Source organism: Aphis gossypii, chromosome 1 (genome assembly GCF_020184175.1).
Source record: "Aphis gossypii isolate Hap1 chromosome 1, ASM2018417v2, whole genome shotgun sequence".
Taxonomy (NCBI): domain Eukaryota; kingdom Metazoa; phylum Arthropoda; class Insecta; order Hemiptera; family Aphididae; genus Aphis; species Aphis gossypii.
This window is the reverse complement of record NC_065530.1, coordinates 2,731,529-2,751,325: the sequence shown is the minus strand read 5'-3', so window position 1 is coordinate 2,751,325 and position 19,797 is coordinate 2,731,529. Positions and strand designations below refer to the sequence as shown.

The 19,797-nt window shown below is 27.0% G+C and overlaps 2 protein-coding genes across 3 annotated transcripts; both read left to right on the top strand.

Annotated features, from left to right (window-relative positions):
- Window positions 1–1,575: 1,575 nt before the first annotated feature.
- On the top strand, window positions 1,576–3,926 carry LOC114123215 (40S ribosomal protein S13). The gene is made up of 4 exons (XM_027986115.2): window positions 1,576–1,744; window positions 1,954–2,081; window positions 3,495–3,660; window positions 3,733–3,926. Exons 1-4 carry the CDS (start codon window positions 1,722–1,724, stop codon window positions 3,869–3,871), a joined length of 456 nt encoding a protein of 151 aa, XP_027841916.1. The 5' UTR covers window positions 1,576–1,721; the 3' UTR covers window positions 3,872–3,926.
- Window positions 3,906–12,173, top strand: LOC114123214 (uncharacterized). Of its 2 annotated transcripts, XM_027986114.2 has the most exons (10): window positions 3,906–4,047; window positions 5,194–5,266; window positions 9,612–9,871; window positions 10,196–10,360; window positions 10,437–10,536; window positions 10,645–10,850; window positions 11,436–11,594; window positions 11,671–11,770; window positions 11,879–12,058; window positions 12,154–12,173. In XM_027986114.2, the coding sequence occupies exons 2-9, from the start codon at window positions 5,197–5,199 to the stop codon at window positions 12,043–12,045; spliced, it is 1,227 nt and encodes a 408-aa protein (XP_027841915.2). In that variant the 5' UTR covers window positions 3,906–4,047; window positions 5,194–5,196; the 3' UTR covers window positions 12,046–12,058; window positions 12,154–12,173. The 2 variants fall into 2 exon arrangements, with proteins under 2 accessions (XP_027841915.2, XP_050066967.1); XM_050211010.1 differs by lacking the exon at window positions 12,154–12,173 and having other exon boundaries at window positions 11,879–12,146.
- The last annotated feature ends 7,624 nt before the right edge of the window (window positions 12,174–19,797 follow it).

Sequence of the window (19,797 nt, the reverse complement as noted above, 5' to 3'; positions counted from 1 at the left end):
ATTAGTGAAATAACCATATGAAGTTGAAAAAATTTGCAAAATATGTATTTTAAATTTTCGATTTTCAAACTACTACTGAAAATTCGTATAGTTAGGATTTTAAGCTTGGTCTGCTACTAATTGAGAGTATATAAAATGATTCTACGAAAAAAAAGACACGGTAATTAACGACAAAGGTAAAAATCGTCAAATGCGTTTTACTTAAAAATTCCAAATATTAGTTAAAAGTCGAAGTATACTATAAGTCAATTCATAATTGTTAAGATTTATGAATATCCCTCCCAATAAATTTTGAACTCGCCTTTGTTTAATTCAATAATTTCCATATTTATCAAATTATCTATATTTTCCTAAAAAAAAATAAGCTGTGATGTTCTGTAATACATCGAAATCGAGATCAAAATGTCACTGACGCTTAACGTTTTACACAAATTATAATATTATGAACTCGCACCAATAGTTTATATCCATAATCTTATCATAACATCCAATTGCAAATTAAATTTTTATATTTTTAATGTACAATAAGGAGAGATCTGTTCTCTATTAAGTGTTATTATTATTATCATCGTTGCAAATTCGCTCATCGAAATTGCCTATAATGTATCTACCTGTCCTTTTGTAGGCATAAAATAATACAGACGGAACCTTAAATGTCTTATGTTTACATTTATAGCGATAAAATTTGTTTTAAAACATATGTGCAAAAATCAATATAAATGTAAAGTTTATTTCAACAAGCGTGCTTTCAAATATCTTAATACTAATATTTTAAAAATAATTTTACTTATGACGTTTTCTACTAATTACCATAATACCATATAAAACAATGTTCAATTCTTATATCTCTCAAGCACATTGCATATATCATAATAAACATTTAGTACAATCACAATATAACTACCAAGCAAAATTTTTGAATTTTTTTCTTGGAAACATATGCATTTCAACGAGTTAAGAACGATGGAGCCAAAAAAAATTGTACAATTCATTTGTTCTGCTCTATCTTTAATTCAGTACTTTGAAGTTCGAATATCATCTACCACTCAACAAAAACAATGATGTTTGGCATAATCAAAAGCTATAATAATAGGCATTCACGAGAATACTTAATAATATGTAGGCTTGATCAATTTAGAGCAATTAGCGAAAGCCGAAAAGTTGCATAAATATTAATAAATATATTTTCAATATCTAGCGACCAATTTTGTCAAGATATTTTTGAATTTTTGATGTTATTTTCCGAGATCGTGAATGTAAAATGTAAATCATTTATAATAATTTCAGAATTCTGCCTACACTCTTAAAGCTTGGCAAGAAATTAGAAATTAGAAATAAATAAGAAATATGAAATATGAATTAAGAATAAAATCGGAGATCGGATATACCAATGAAACCAATATAATATAAATAATATCAAACAAGTAGGGAGTACTGAGTACCAACCTCTGCAGTAAGTAGTGTTCGTATCATATTCCAAGAAATGACATGCTCTGGAAGAATAAACCACAATTATTTATGGATACTCCTTGGCGTGTGCGTGCGTATTCGGTGATTGTATCTCCTTGGTGGAACGGGAACCGACCAAACACCATTCTTTTTGGTTATGAGTAGTTTGTCTAACGTGTGTGTAGGATTTCTTTTTCGAGATTTTACATACATCTCCATTGTGGAATAATTTTTTTTATCGTTCTTAAAGTGTAAAACAACCAAACGTCAACATGGGTCGGATGCACACACCCGGGTAATTATTATTACAATTCAATATCTGTGAAAACTATAAAACGTCGACAACGACACCGCTGCGATACACGATACTAATCGCACGGCGTTAATTTTTAATCGATTTGATCGATTATCTTTGCCGTCAGTGGTTGATTGTCATGGCTATTTTTCAATTTCGTTGTATGTCGTACGGACTGACTTAAGTTTTTTTTGACAATGTGTTTGCAGAAAAGGTATTTCCAAGTCGGCTCTGCCGTACCGCCGCAGCGTAGCCACCTGGCTGAAATCGTCGTCCGAGGATGTCAAGGACCACATTTTCAAATTGGCCAAGAAAGGCTTGACACCTTCTAAAATTGGTAATGCTCATGTCTCTTGACTTATAAGTCAACGATTTTTAAGTATTAATGTTAAACTCGTGATAGGGTTTAGCTGGAGATGGCTATATTAACCTCGATTATTGCCTTTGATTTATTGCATGGTTTTAGTATTGTCCAAGACTAAGTTTGTGATATTTGGTAATTAGTTTGTATATATTTGATGACCATATATTAATGATAGGTACTCAATGATGATAATTATACTATTTATTATTGCTGATAACATACTTAAATTGGTTTTCAGTTTTTTTTTTGTTTATTTTGAAGAATTGTTGAGCATTTGTCTGAGAGATATAATTTAATATTTTACGACTTTCATGTATAATGTTATAACTACCTACCTATCCAATACAATCAGATCTGTAAACTATAGGTAAATGATGCAATTTAACGTTTTTAAAATAACTTCTCTAATGCTATTAAATATTGGTCATTAAACCTTTTTATAATAGATTGACGGTAGCTCCATGATGATTCTAATACAATTAACTGAACACCTTTTTCAATTGGTTTTCAATTTTTTAAGGTTTATTATGCGGACTTATCGAGGCATTTGTCTGAGAGCTGCTTATCATTCTTGATTGAAATTGTTGTAAATATTTTTATACTGAAAATAATAACAAATTTTGAGAGAATGTATTTTGTATTTCATCTTGATATTGGGAAGTTGATAAAATAAATAAAATAAAATTATAGGCACATATTCCTCAACTTCATGTATTTTGTTTGTTAGTACTATTTTATCAGGCAATACAAGAAGTATATCAATGTATTGATCTTGATTACTTATTTTTTTGACATATGTTCAAATTTAATGGCCATTTGGAAGATTCAATATTTTTGATAAACTATTAAATATGTTTAAAAAAATTGCTCTATGATGATTATTATACATATTATTTCTGAACAACTTATTTAACTGGTTTTCAGTTTTATTAGTTTTACTATGCAGATTTATCGAGGCATTTGTCTGAGAGCTTCTGTTTGATATATTATACCTCTTTTATTATAATATAAATGTGATAAAATGTAATTTTGTTGTTTAACAGAAGATTTTTCTTAATAAATAATTAATCAACTAAGATTTAAATGTACAGAGGTATTTTATATTAAAAATTATATGTTATTGATTTACAATTAATAAAATTTGGTAAGATTGTTTAAAATGTATAGGCTGTAATCTATAAGAACTTAAAATAATAAATGCTCTATGATGATCTTATACATTTATTTCCTGAACGCCTTTTTTAATTGGTTTTCAATTTTTTAAGGTTTATTATGCAGACTTATCGAGGCATTTGTCTGAGAGCTATTGATATTTAAAATCAATTTATTATTAATTTTTATTACCTACCTATATATATTGAATATTAAATTTTTTTTTTTTGATAGGTGTTATTTTGCGAGATTCCCACGGTGTCGCTCAAGTAAGATTTGTGACTGGAAACAAAATTCTTAGAATCATGAAAGCTATGGGTTTGGCTCCAGGTCTCCCTGAAGATTTGTACCATTTAATCAAGAAAGCTGTTGCAATCAGAAAACATTTGGAAAGGAACAGGTAATAATTTTAGTATTATTAATTTATCTCATGTATAGACTATAACATGATTTTTTTTATTGGTTTGTTTAGGAAAGACAGAGATTCCAAATTCCGTTTGATTTTGGTTGAATCACGTATTCATCGTTTGGCAAGGTACTACAAACGCAAATCAAAGATCGCCCCCAACTGGAGATACGAATCCAGTACTGCTTCCGCTTTGGTTGCTTAAGTAAACTGTTATTTGTACGAACATTTGAAAAAATACAATTTACAATTTAAGTTCACCAATGTTCTTGTTTTTTTCTATGAGTCCTTGAAATAATTCTTCTCTTATTATCAACTTGGAAATTGCTACCTGATGGTCGATATCATATTGGATTGTTATCTCAAACTTATTTAATCTAAGTGAGTTTCTCTCTTTAATTAGTCTCTCTGTACTTAAAACAAATTTGTAGTGGTCATTATTATTAAATTTATGAAAATGTCATATTCCAAGTGTTGTCAACATCCTTGTGTATGTTAAGGTAATGTGATATAATTAATGATACAAAATAATAAAAAAATATAAATTAGTGATTTGATTAAGTATAACATATTGCATTAGTTAATTGGAATAATTGAAAAACCTTTTATTAGTCACAATTTTTTGAATTTTTATTATGTTACATAAAATAATTTTAAATTATAAAGTATGGTATTAGGCTCAGTAAGATATGTTGGCTTAGTGCAGAAGTGCCCAACTTTTTTTTTGACTCGTGGCACCCTTGGTCATTTTCTAAAAATTCGGATACACCTTATTAATTACTTAGGTATTATTTAGCAGTGCTTAAGTATAAAAAAATGTATTAAGATGTAGGTAAATAGTATATGTATACACATATTATATTTTATAAAACAAATTTTTACATTGAAAATTATATATATATTTTTATTTTAAATTATTATTGCATAAATAACATAATAGAAATATATTTCAAATAATTTCACGGCATCCTGGTGACTTGGTTGAGAATCTCTGCCTTAGTGACTAGTAAAATCTGTGCGTAGTATGGTTAATTATGAATAATGTTGAATATTTTTGATTTATTACAAAGTTAAAATCTATATTTGAATAAAGAACTTTGATTTTTCAATACTTGAATCAGTCATAATGACCAAACAAGGAGTATTATCTTTTGTTTGCTTTATAAATTTAATGTGTGGTTACATTTCTCATGTTTACTATGTTATAGTGACATACTGACATTCTTCTTTTTATTTTAATTTATTATATTAGAGGACGATTGTAGTGTATTAGTTGTGTATTACTCAAATGTACTATAAACCGGAAATCATACGCATTATGTATTACAGTTCATAAAATTATAATGTAGGTATTGAATACAATATGAAATAAATACTATAATTTTAATGTGATAGTCTATATAATTATAAAAGTCTTAGATGTGTTTACAAATGAATTGAAATTGAAAAAAATTTTTAAATTAAAAAATATAATATTATTATGATAGTACAAAATGTATTTAATCAATGATTGGTCTAAATTTTAAGACAATGGCGTTTTTCGGTGAAATGAATCCTGTGTCACTCCTTATGTCGACGGGAACTTCTGTTTGTTCACACGGTAAGACTTCGAACTTCGGCAATAAATTATTTATACATATATAGCCGTTGTATATAGATACCTATATATGTTTATTGATTAAGCGATAGTCTATTTTGTAGTTTAATCATTTATAAGATAAACATGGGTTTTTTTTTGGGGGGGGGGGAGGGAAAATAACCATGTTATTTGTAAAAAATAATGAATTTCCGTTGTCGTATGAGTACCTAATTTAATATTCATGGGAGTAAGCGAGAAAAGTTATGTATTTAAAATGTAAATTTTAAATGTACCATGCTCTCTCTTATTGCAATTTGCAGTAGGTAAATGTTACAATTTGATAAAGTGAAAACTATAATAATTGCATAAGTTCCAAATGTATTTTTTCAAGCCCAATAGAGAACATTTCAAATATTATATAAGCTTTGATGAATACATGAAGTACTTGAAATAAATAAGTTTAAATTTTTAGAAAACAAAAAAACCGTTTCCCATATAGTATGCATACTTTTTACCTATTAGCTACCTTTCCCACCTATCGGTAGATATAATGAGATACAAATTAAATAATGTATATTTTTTTAATTAAAACAAAAACATTTTTAAGTCCATAGACCATTCAATGAGTATAGATATTAAATGATTATTTTATCGATATTATATCCAATGTATCCACGAACAAAATAAAAGTTTTCTAATGTTCATGCCCGTTTCATTTTAACGCATGGACAATTATAAGTAGGCACTGATATGAGTATAATCTATACATAAGACGTAGGTACCTACTTAATGTTTGAATATTTTATGAAAAATAAAATTGTGTTATATTTCACGCATCTAAAATTGAAATATATATAAAAAAAATTTTAAATACCTATACAGTATACCTACTTAAGTTTATATTTATGAAAATTCATAATTAGTGATTGCGTTCACTTAATCATCTAGGTATTAAAAATATTTAATAACAAATATATTCAAAAACGTTTAGAAAAAAAATATATTATTAAATATGCAATATAATATACTTAATTAATAATACCTTTAATTTATACATTAACATTAATTATAAATTATAATATGTTTGTTTGATAGGTAAGTACTGAGTCCATCATGAACATCGAGATTGTAGAACTTAAAAAAATTGCTTAAATACTAAAAACATTGACTTTTAACTTTTAAAAACCACCTTCCCCCAACCATATATTATACTTCATTATTTAAGCTATTATGATGACATGCTATTTATAACAGAAATCATACAAATTTCAACACACATTTAGTGTTTTATATCAATTTTTATTAATATTTAAATTTTAAAAACAGTTAATATAGATGTTTTTTCTGATGAGTTGTTCTTGAAAATGTCACATTTTATTGTGTCTGAATATCTTAGATAAAAAATGTTTCTATTTGTGTTATACATTTATAAGTAAAATAAGAAAATTATAATTCATTAGTACATAGTATTATAATAATATCTTGTATCAAAGAATTAGGTATGAAACTAATAGTGGTTTTCAAACTTTTCTACTTGTAACACTATTTAGAAAATAGTACCTATATAAATTTAAAATCATAAACCAAATGCATGTATATTTATTAAAAAAGTTTTATATTGTATGTTTACAAAAATAAGAGATGCTCTATAAAGACTCTTACACACTGTTCTAATAATGGTAAAATACTACTGACTACTGCATAAAAGTTTTTGATAACATTGTTCTGTCAAGACAAACATTTCATCCCAATCATTTCGTTGTACAGCAGAGCTAAATTCAAAACTTATTCATATTTTCTATTTGCAGAATATGAAACTAGATTACTGATTACTGGATCATCATTTTTTCTTTTAACTTAGGTATTTAGTATACGCACAATACAACTTAATTTTTTTAAGATGAGAATCTTTATTTTTAATATTACATTTCAAATGCATGTAAAACTTAAAAATATGTATAATTATGTATTGGTTACAATATTTATGTTAGGTTTAGGATATCAAAATTAATATTTGACAACATAATATTTGCGGAAAAAAAACCAATTATACGATTATTTTTCCTAAAGTTTTGACGGTTTTACTCGTTTAAGTGCTTTACGAATTTTGTGCTTTTCTTTCTTTAAAAGATGGGAACAACAGTTAAAATGATGTACTATCTTGCAAATCAATTGTTATTCATGCTGCAGTGCATGGTAAGTGTTAAAATTAATAACGATGTTTTCTCAAATTGTGGAACGAATTTTTTGTGCGCGGATCAGGAATTGCGTTCCTTAATCCTTAGTCCCGAAGGTCAGGCCACTTTAGGAAATTCTCGCGCGTTCTGTAAGTGGTATTTCAATCCGCCGAGCGCGCTTCACTTTGGTGGCTTGTGAGAGGCGGCAGTTCGGTCGACGAAGCGGTTGTTGATTCGTGTTATTGGCACTCACTTATTCACGTATGAGGAATTTACCACAATTTTGTGCCGTGTAGAGGCCGTTCTTAACTCAAGGCCCGTTAAAACATGCGCGTCAACGGACCCTCATGATTTAGAATGTTTAACGCCAGGGCATTTTTTAATAAACCTGCCGCTTCTTGCAGTCCCCCCACGGTCGGGTCCCGCTACTGATCGTACGTTAACCAACCGTTGGGAGCTTATGGATCAATGCCGCCAGGCCTTTTGGCGCCGTTGGTCTAGTGAGTATCTAATCACACTCCAGGAGAGATCCAAATGAGCTACCGGTAAACCCGTAGTGAAAATCAACGAAATGGTCGTGATAGTTGACAATCACTATTTTTATTAATAGTTACATTCTGTTGTTATATTTAATTGTTAAAACAGAGCTTAAATCAAAAAAAGTTTGGTCAACTGTGTACCGATCTGCTGTATTTGTGTATTAAGTGTCGTGTAGTTCACTGTTATAATATGTATAGGAGTATTAAATTTTAGTCCTTTGATGGGTATAATTGTATACGAAAAACGATTCTGAAAGGAGATGATTTGTAAGCCTAGGACGACTAGTAATTTTTAACTATCACAAAAATCTAAAATTATTTGATAGTAAATCGTTATTTGATTTGATGAGTGAAAACAAATTTAAACTAAGGATAAAATGTTTTTAATAAGCTAAGATTTAAGTTTTATTATAATCATCGTAAGCCAAACTTATAGAAAATCTTTTATTAAATTTTCAACTCTTAGCTATTTATACAAAAATTTTTATAAATTATAACTTCAAAATAATTTACAAATATTCATGATTTCGACGAATTTTTATCAATATTTTAACTTCACACTAATAAAAAAACATTATGCCAACCCCTATATTAAAATATAATATATATTAAAACTAATACAGTGTACTCTCGATTATCCGCAATCTTTTATATACGATTGTATACAAAAAATATAAAATTTTAAATATTTTTGTAATATTATATGAATGTTAAAATAACAATAAGTCAATAAAACATGCTCTAATATAATTTTCCTAAAATACTATTTTAAATTACATGATTTAATTTTTTAATAATACATATAATATGTAATAATAACATTTTTGTTTGTTTGAATTTGAATTTTGCAGATTATTCGTGGATGCCAATCCACCCTATACTGCGGATAATCGAGAGTACACTGTACTTAATTTTTAACTATCAAAAAAGCATTTTGTAGTGGCTATAGACTTAGAATAAAATCACATAAATATTTATCATAAACGATAAGTTAATTACAAACTTGAGAATTATTGTTTATACATCTTACCATAATTATTGAAGAGAATTATAAAGCGACTTTTTTCTCCTAATAGTTAAATTAAGAAATTGATCCCTAAATGAGCTTGGAAATGAATGACTAGATAGGTTAGAGAGTGTATTTTTAGAACAAAACCAAAGTTACAGCTAAACATGCCGTTAGTGACTCCACTGAGGCTAATATAAACACCACAATCGGACACAATATCTTAGTAATCTTTAAACACGAATAGCGTAAAACTTTTTAATAAATGATAAGTATTTTACTAATAAAAAGTCTTATGTTAAGTAAAATTATTTATTTTTAAATGATACGCCAATAACTGTTGTTAGTTAATGGGAAATTGTTTTGCGGTATGTGAAGTCATCTACATGTTTGTTTAGCTGCAATTATAGCCACCACTTCTATAGTCTAAGATTTAAGACTCAAATATATAAGGTCGATTATAATGTAATAGCTGTGTATTAACAGTAAAATAATTCAATATTTTAAACACCTTATTTTATTTTTAAATTTTTAGTTTTTAATTCGTACATAAATTGGTAAATATACTTGTTATACGCAAGACAATAATGATGACTTAATCTAATTTTAATACCTACTTACTAATAAACTATTATTTTTTAAAGTTGGCAATAGTTATTGGAACCGGTATAAAACCAGAAAAGAAGTTGAAACTTTCAATCAACTATCTTCGACCACACAACAACCACCATCATCACCAACACCACCACCACCATCACCATCACCATTACCGACACCACCACTACTACTACTACAACAACAACCACCATCGCCATTACAACAACAACAACCACCACTGTCACCACCGTTACAGCAAAAACATCAGCTAACGGAACCTCCTGTGGAAAATTGTGCAACAATTCTAGTAAGCATGTTATTTTTAAAATTAGTTTTAATTGTATTGTAAATATTTGTTACTTTATATGAAGTATCCATACTTATTGATTTATATACATATATACAATATTAGTCTTGTTAATATGTACTTTTAATGACTTAAAAACTGTTAAGGTTGAAAATCTAATAACGAAATGCACTAACTATATATTTCTATCTTATTCCCTTTATAACCCTTGGTAATAATAATTTTAATACATATTCAATATCGTGTTTTTTTACTTGTGGTTTTTTAAATTCATATACGCAACATATTATATTAAAATTTTTTAATTTTATATTTTTTATTTAGACAGGGGATACAATTGTAATTGCTGAAAAAACAACTCGTCGTCAGGTTTCTCCTAAATCACCATTGATGATCTTCAATGAATTGGTTAAGAATACAAAAATTCAGTTTCAAGAACATCGAGGGGGTGCGAGTAATCACATTACTAGTTATACCGCGATGTTTGAAGTAAGATATAATTCTATTTTATGCTGTGTGAAATAATATACCTAATGATTAATAATTATTCTTTAAAAAAATGTAGATTGGCGGTAAAACATACATTGGAAATCACATATCAAAACAACAGGCGAAACAGAAGGCCTGTGAAAGCTATTTGATGACAATATTTAAAGATCAAATAAGTGAGCGATCTGATAATTTAAAAGTGTTGAATTGTTTATCTTTTAATATTGTTCGCATAATATACCTATACATGTATGTATAATTAATTTTGTCATACATTTAATTAGAAAATAATAAAGGATCTCCCGAGATGGAAGTTGGAAAAAACATTAGAGTGTCAAAAACAAAAACACCCCATCAGAAAGATTTTCCATGGTCACAATTTGCATCATTGGCCAGGCACAATTTGATAAATCAACGGGAGGTTAATCCTTCTAATAAAACAGCTAATTGCATACCAGAAGAATCAACAGCCATCGAACCACAACTTAAGGTGAATAACCATTTATTTACTAATAATTACCATTTACTCTAAATTATCAGTAATTGTTACAAATTCATTGATTTTGAAGTTGTTAGAATAGAAGGTAAAATTATAGGGTTATTTTAAAATTAGGATTAATACGTCAAATTGGCAAGATTTTTATTGATTTTTTTTTTTTTGATCATTATTATTATTAGAATATTAGGTGGTCTTATAATATTTGTAATATTATACAGTTTTAAGAATGGTGTAAACATATTATCTATAAAAATATTGTTAAAAAAAAAAAATGTAAATTTTGCTGGGTCTTAAATTTTTTTTTAATGTCAAATTTTAATTTTAGGGGTAGGTATTGATATAAGCTTACAAAAACATTTTTCTTTATATTACTTTTTAATGACTTAAAAACTGTTAAGGTTGAAAATCTAATAACGAAATGCACTAACTATATATTTCTATCTTATTCCCTTTATAATCCTTTGTAATAACAATTTTAATACATATTCAATATCGTGTTTTTTTACTTGTGGTTTTTTAAATTCATATACGCAACATATTATATTACAATTTTTTAACTTAATATCTTTTATTTAGACAGGGGATATCATTGAAATTGTTTTGACTCGTCGTCAGGTTTCTCCTAAATCACCATTGATGATCTTCAATGAATTGGTTAAGAATATAAAAATTCAGTTACAAGAACATCAAGGGGGTGCGAGTAAACACACTACAGGTTATACCGCGATGTTTGAAGTAAGATATAATTTTATTTTATGCTGTGTGAAATAATATACCTAATGATTAATAATTATTCTTTAAAAAAATGTAGATTGGCGGTAAAACATACATTGGAAATGACGTATCAAAAAAACAGGCGAAGCAGAAGGCCTGTGAAAACTATTTGATGACAATATTTAAAGATCAAATAAGTGAGCGATATGATAATTTAAAAGTGTTGAATTGTTTATCTTTTAATATTGTTCGCATAATATACCTATACATGTATGTATAATTAATTTTGTCATACATTTAATTAGAAAAATATAAAGGATCTCCCGAGATGGAAGTTGGAGAAAACACTAGAGAATCAAAAACAAAAATACCCCACCAGAAAGATCTTCCATGGTTACAATTTGCATCATTGCAGGTCATGCGCAACTATATAAATCAATGGGAAGTAGAGCCGGTTGTCACAAGAGCCTAATATGTGCAAGATAGTAAGTGTTATAGATTTATACAGGTGATTCTTTTATCAAACAACACTCATTATTTCCAAAAGTATTCATGTTTTTGAAAATATTTTTTTACATAGTTTCAAATTGTTAAAAAAAACAATATATACATATATGTAAATTTTTGTTATAATTCCACCTTTCAAACTGTATTAATTATTTTGTATACCTATGGTTGTTCTTGATTATTATGTATTATATCCTATGTAAAAGGGCTTGTCCCGTTTAACTTAATAATAAATAATACCAATAATAAAACATGAATTCACAGCAATTAGAGAAACATAAGAATGATGTGTTTAAATCAATTTGGGATTATTGGTATACTTGATTAAAGCAAATCAAAACAATATTATTAAAGAAATATCCATACTAAAGAAAATTTGAAAAACTCAAAAATTTTTTATTTATAAACTATTATAGGGTGATTTTTTTATCAAACAACATTCATTATTTCCAAAAGTATTCATGTTTTTGAAAATATTTTTTTACATAGTTTCTAATTGTTAAAAAAAACAACGTTTTTATAAAATAATTATATTTTTAAATATTTTTTATTCTTATAATTTTTTAATTTTTTTACTTTTTTGAATGACAACATAGATTTTTAATTTCATATTCTAAAGCAGAATAATTTTCTGAGTAATTCGATACATAAAAATCGAATTTAGGATGAGTAGTTTATGAGTTATACGTATTTAAAGTTTAGCTGCGCGGAGTGGAGTGGTTACCCCGCAAAATGTTTGTCCACTACTCCGCTTGTCTAAATCAGTTGAGTTGCTCAATTGAGCATCTTTAATGTAAATACATTTTTAAATTCCTTAGTATTTCGTAAAATAAAACCCAGCATTTTAAAACATTTATTTATAACCATATTTGTATTAATAGAGAAAGATAAATTATTATTAAAGAGAGCACCCAAATCTTTAACCATTTCAACTCTGTTAATATTAATATTATTAATTTGATAGTTAAAAATTATAGGATATATTTTTTTAGTGAAAGAGATAGCATTGCATTTATCAATATTAATTGGTAATTTATTTTGTTCACACCAAATACTAAACTTCTTTAAATTAGCTTGAAGATTAAGTGCATCATCTTGGTTTTTAATAGTAGAATAAAATTTGGTGTCATCGGCAAACATTAACACATTGACTGAAGAATCGAGAACAGATGGTAAATCGTTTATAAACAAATTAAATAGTAATGGCCCTAAGTGTGAGCCCTGGGGTACTCCGGAACGTACAAAAATAACCTTAGATAATGAATTAGACAACTTAACTGACATCTACCCGTTAGGTAGGATGTCAACCAATTAAGAAAATTACCATGAAGACCAAATCTTTGGAGCTTAATTATTAGTAAATAATGGTTTACTTTATCGAAGGCTTTACTAAAATCTGTGTAAACTGAATCAATTTGTACGCCATTTTCAACGGAGTTAATTAAATCGGTATGGTAAGTCAACAAATTCGTAGACACAGATTTTTTAAGCCGAAATCCATGTTGGTTAGGACAAATATAATTAGATAGTAAATTAGATAATTTTTTTGTAATTAAAGACTCAAACAGCTTAGGTATTAAATATAATTTAGAAATTGGTCTATAGTTAATAACATTAATTTATTGCCACTTTTAAACATAGGGACCAAAAATGATTTTTTCCAAACAGTTGGAAAATACCCAGATGACAAGGATAAATTAAAAAGATTATGTAAAGGTTCAGTAAGAACATTTTTGCATTCGATTAAACTACTCGGTGGTATTCCGTCAGGACCCGCACTACTAAAAACATTCAGTGAGCTTAAAGCTTCAAAAATTTCATTCTCACTTATATACCAAGAGGATAAATTTAAATTAGAAATAATATTATCAGCGTCATAGTTTGTAAATACATTACTAAGTGTATCAGACGTTGAGTATACGCTTGAGAAATATTGCGCAAATAATTGAGCAGACTCTTCATAACTACTGGCCCTAATATTATTATATGACATATTTTCGGAAATGGAAGATTTATTAGATTTTAATTGTTTAATGTATTTCCAAAATGGTTTTACATCTGATAGTATTTTATTTTCTAAATTAAGAATAAAATTTGAGCTACAATGCATTGCCATAATTTTACATTCTTTACGTAGTTTGGAAAACTCAAGATAATCAGATTGTAAAGCACTTATTTTAAATTATTTATAAGCCAATTTTTTTAATTTTACAAGTTTACGTAAATCCGCATTAAACCAAGAGAGACACTGGTTGTTAAATATTTTACTTTTAGGAACAAACAATTCAATAAAATGATTTATAATTTCATAAAATTTATTAACAGCAGAGTCAATATTCAAATCCTTAAATGAATGATTGAAATCAATACTAGAAAAACATTTAGGAAAATTAGAAAAATCGGATTTAAGAAAGTTATAAAAAGTTAATTGATTAGTACCATCATTCACAAATGAGTGATCAAAATTACATAGTCTAAAGGAGTCTAAAAGTCTAAAGGAGGATGGTGTTCATCAGCAAGGGGGACAAAAGAACACCCTTTATTGACCATTGTTTTATCAATATCACTAAAAATAAGATCTAGAGTTCTACCATTATTATTTTTTATAAAATTTAATTGCTTTAGGTTTAAATATTGAATAAACGAATTAACAACGTTTGCAGTAGGATGGATAACTAGAGAGTAATCCAAGGTCCAATAAAAATTATTTAAATTATAAACTCCAAAAATAAGTATTTTATGGTCAGGGTTACTTGAAGTAATGTTCTCTACCCGCAATGTTTATAATAAATGTTACTACTGATATTAGGAGGAATATAAACACAAATAAGTAAAATTTTAATGGACCTAAAAATAATTTTTAAAAATATGTATTTGTTCGATTCCAATGATAATTGGTACATCAATTCGATTACATTTTATACCAGATCGTATACCTACCAATTAATACACCACCACCCCTAGATTCTTGTTCATTTTCTCTGTCCATATCAAAAATATGAAAATTATTGAGACCTAATTCTGCATTACTAACTTTATTATTCAGCCAAGTTTCGGTCAGGAGCAATAAATCACAATCAAAAACTCTTGTACAATTACGAAAATAAAACAATTTGGTCAAAAGACCTTTAACATTCTGGTAATTAGCATGTAAACTTAAACATTTTGAGAATTATTTACAATTTTATCAATATTAACAATACCCGGTATACCTTTAGTAACTTTGATAGTGAGATTTTGTTCACAACTGGATTGGCACTCGGCTAATATTGATCTCGTAATTTCTTCATTTGTTCGCGTTGAAATAGTGTTCTATCTGAACTTTTGCCAATATTTGAAGAATTAGGAGGGAGACGAGATAAAATATGTTTCTTATTTTTCAGTATATCGAAAGCGTCACTAGCTGCTGAAGAGAAAATTGCTTTAATTGAACGATGTTTATTGGGCTGATAAGACTTTCCGAGACGAATAACTTTAATCCATAGAGTAGTACTACTCTATGTTTTAATCGGTGTTTTGTTATCGGACGATGTACCTTTGATAATTTTAGATATTTTTTCCTTATCAGTTATCGTGAAGTACTCTTTCGTCTCTTTCTTTAATACTTCTAGACGTACATTCCGTAATATTATAAAATAATATATTCGCAGCCCGAAAATTTCGTTCGTTCATTTCGTTTATTATAAATTCGTCAGATCTCGATGAACATGAATTATTCTTAAGATTTTCAACCTCAACCAATAAAGAACTGATTAGTTTTTTCAAATCCAGTAATTCATTTAGTCCTTTATCGTACGAATCGCAAAAATATTTTAATTTACGATTTTTCAAAGTAAGACATTTAATCTCAGAAGCTAATAACCCGGAACACTTGTGATGAACAAGTCTCGGGCAACTGTCATATTTTAATTGAGCGTCAAGATCATTAAATTGTAGCTCACAAACACCACAACTATTAGTATTCAAAACCATTATAATAAGAAAACCAAACTAATGCGATCAAACTGATAAAAAATTGAACAATATTACTTAAGTAAACTGATAAAACAGGTAAACGCAACGGACGTGTTGTCTAATCGACGGTTGGAACTAAATTGTGTTTCTCTTACATCATATTTATGAGTTTCTCTTGCTCTTTAGGTAGTGTCTAAGGCTTACTTACAGAGCTTGATTTAAAGGATGAAAGGAGACTGGTTTCCCCAATTAAATATTTAGATATTTTAGTATGCTACTACCATACAACTACGTTTTTTGAATTAAGTTTTATACAATAGGATTTTTTAGTTTATTTCATTTAGGATATTAAAAAAAAAAAATTGATAAATTGATAATTTCTTTAATAAAAAAATAACTTTTTATTACTTACACTCACATTTTAATTGTATTTCAACTTATAGTATCTTATTGTTTATATCCCAGCTAACAAAATAAAATTATACACCATGTACAGATTAATATTAATAAATACAACATTATTATGTAAATATATTTATTTTTCGTTAATATTACTTATTAATATTTAAATAATGATAATTTGTATAAAAAAAAACTTATTCAATTATTAAGTTTATTTTCAATATAAGAGTTTTAAATAAAATACAATATTTTATGTTGATTGTTAGGTACAAACTTAAGTTCATAAATTTATAATATATAAACATATCTTTTACCACACCATACAACTTCCACTAATCACTGATGGGTAGGTATTCACACCAGCAATCACATCTACAGAAATACCATTTTCCCAACTAACAAAAAATACAAACATAATGTTTTATTGTACAATAAAATTTTAAGCAGAAAAATCAAAAGTAAAATATTTATATTAACAAACTTATATTAGTACTTGTTAATTGTTTCAATTTAAACAAAACTTCTTGATCCACTACACCAGACCAACAAAAGTCTGTGTTAATATTTTTGCTTGACAAAAATAATCGTAATATAATAGATTGATTTCTGTTTGTGACATTTTTTCACATTGATCACACAAATTAATATATTATCATTTATCATATTATAAATACTGGTTATTTATTTATTTAGATTTAATAAATAATATCATGATTAGTAGGATTAAAATTTAAAAATTATTAATCTTAATTAATTAATATTATTAAGTGAATAAGTAAAATTATCAAGTATTTATTAAAATTGATAAAGTTTTCTCTATGCTATGTCCAAAATCCTATAGGTTTGTTGAAAAATTATAATGAATAATATTTAATCATAATTTAATGTTATTATCATCACCAATGGTAGGATCATTAAAATTAATTAATCATTCGATTAAGTTTAGAGTTTAATCATTAGATGTGGGATGGGACTGTTATGGCAACCTTTTAGTACGGACCAAATATTTCTTAGAAATTTTATTTTACATTTTATAAATCTTTATTCTACTATTAATCAGAGCCATATAGGAGCACATAAGGGGTGCTAAGGAGTTACTAGCGCCTCCAGGCTTCAAATCAGCACCCTCAGTTTCCTTGTAAAATTTATTTTAGTATTTGACCAATCATTTGAAAATTATTGTGATTTATTAGGTTGGAATATTTTTTTTCATTACAAATAGACAATACGTAGACACGTAGTTCACGAATTCACGATTAAAAATGTATTGTATAAATACACGTTTCAGTTTTGGTCTAAATGTTAAACAATAAACAACAATTAAATTATAGAAATTCATATTATTTTAAAAACCAATATAATCATAATTCGTTTCTAAATGTCTATAAATTAGTTCAAGCGGAAATGACAATTCCAATTTCTTCTTCAACTTGTGAATATTTCTTCTCAACTATGGGTACATTAGAAAAATTGGTTACCCACCAGTATGAGTCAAGAAAGATTTAACAAGCTATTTACCCTTAGCGTTGAGAGAGATCTTACTAAAAAAAATAGTTAGGGAAATTCTATTGCAAAAATTTGCATTATCAAACAGAGAATTAAATATTGTTTAACATTAGTGATTACATATTATTATATAAATACTTTAAAATATTTATTTTTATTTTCTAATATTAATTATAAAAATTTAAAATATTTTTAATAGAGTTTATTATAGTATTAGGGGGATGTGAGACAAAACCTCCCACGGATCTGTGTACCGTTAATTATTCCATTACCTAACCTAACCCCCCCAAAAATTCACACCTAATGTGTGCTTATGCCAAACTCGTGCTTGGAATCTACAAAAATATGAATACTATCGAGGTATTGAGGGTGAATACAATATTAAAGAACATTTGTATACCACAATACGTCTTGATGGGCCCTATAAATCTAAAGGCGTAGGTAAAATCAAAAAAATTGCAAAAAAGTAAGCCGCTAAGTTGTTACTTGAGTAAAATAATTTGAATCAACACACCTCTCGCAGTAATATCACATTATCACACATGAAATAGTTGACTAATCTAAGTTCAACACAATAACACCAAAACAATCGAAGAATATAATGTTCTCAAGTTTATGGATATACGCTCTAATCAATTATTATCATCTAAAAAAAAGTTTATGTAAAAACTAAAAAAATGCAATTCATTGGATGAACTTATTATGAGTATTTTTGAATTTTTGACAAGACTTGCAAATAAAGAACGTGTCTTAAGTAACACGTAAATACCATATCAAAAAGATTTTTGTGAAGTTGAGATGTCTTGAAAAATTGCAATAGCTAAACCTGTCATGATCTGTTTAAACACAGGGAAAACATATGAAGAGGCTAAAAACGCAGCTGCCAAAACTGCATTAAAGTAAGTATATCAAATATTTTTTAAACTAACCGTTATTATCTACTATTAAACTAATAATAATTTTTGTTAAATATTATATATGTAGTATATACATAAAAAAATACTAAAAAAATAGATTTTTTTTTGTTCGAAAAGGCTCCAAATTTATAACATAATAGCATCAACATATTTTATGGACACTTTATTAAAAAAAAAATAAAAAAAAATACTTAATTCAAAAATAAGTTTTTACTGCTTTAATAATAAGTGATAAATTAATGTGTTTGTGTGTGTCTGTCAGTTTTCGAAAAAATGGGAAAAAATAAAAAAGTGACGATAAGACAGGAAATTTTACTCAAAACCAGTTTTTGACAAAATCAATTTTTAATATAGGTACATGGTTGTAACTCAAAATCGAATCACTGTAAATACTTGAAGTTTTTACCAAATTTCTATAATAGCGTAATCTATACATGGTTAAATTTTCAAAATATTCTGGCTTCTTTTTGGCTATCTACGGAAAACTGAATATTAATTTTTCTAAGTATTTTTTTTTTTACCTAAATTAGTTACATTTTTTAAATATCTTACTAGACGCTCTAAATAAGTCAATACCGTAGAGAAAAAAAAAAAAAAATTATAAAATAATTTCATACAAATAACATTTATCTCAACCTCAATGTTAGTGAAATAAATAATTAATTAATTTAGAAACAGCATAAAATAATTACAATTTTAAGATAAAATTCAAAAAGAATACCACGAATAAGTAAAGTTGTATTGGGTTACTTTCCTTCACTCCTTTGCCACCTTAGTACAAATTAGCAGTGTGCCAGTGCACGATTTTACAGACTAAGTGACTCATTCTCAATGTGTCGACATTTTTTTTTAACTTTCTATTTGTACAATTTATAAATTTACATTATTTTGTATACTATATATATTCATATCATTGTTATCTACTGATTTGTATATCA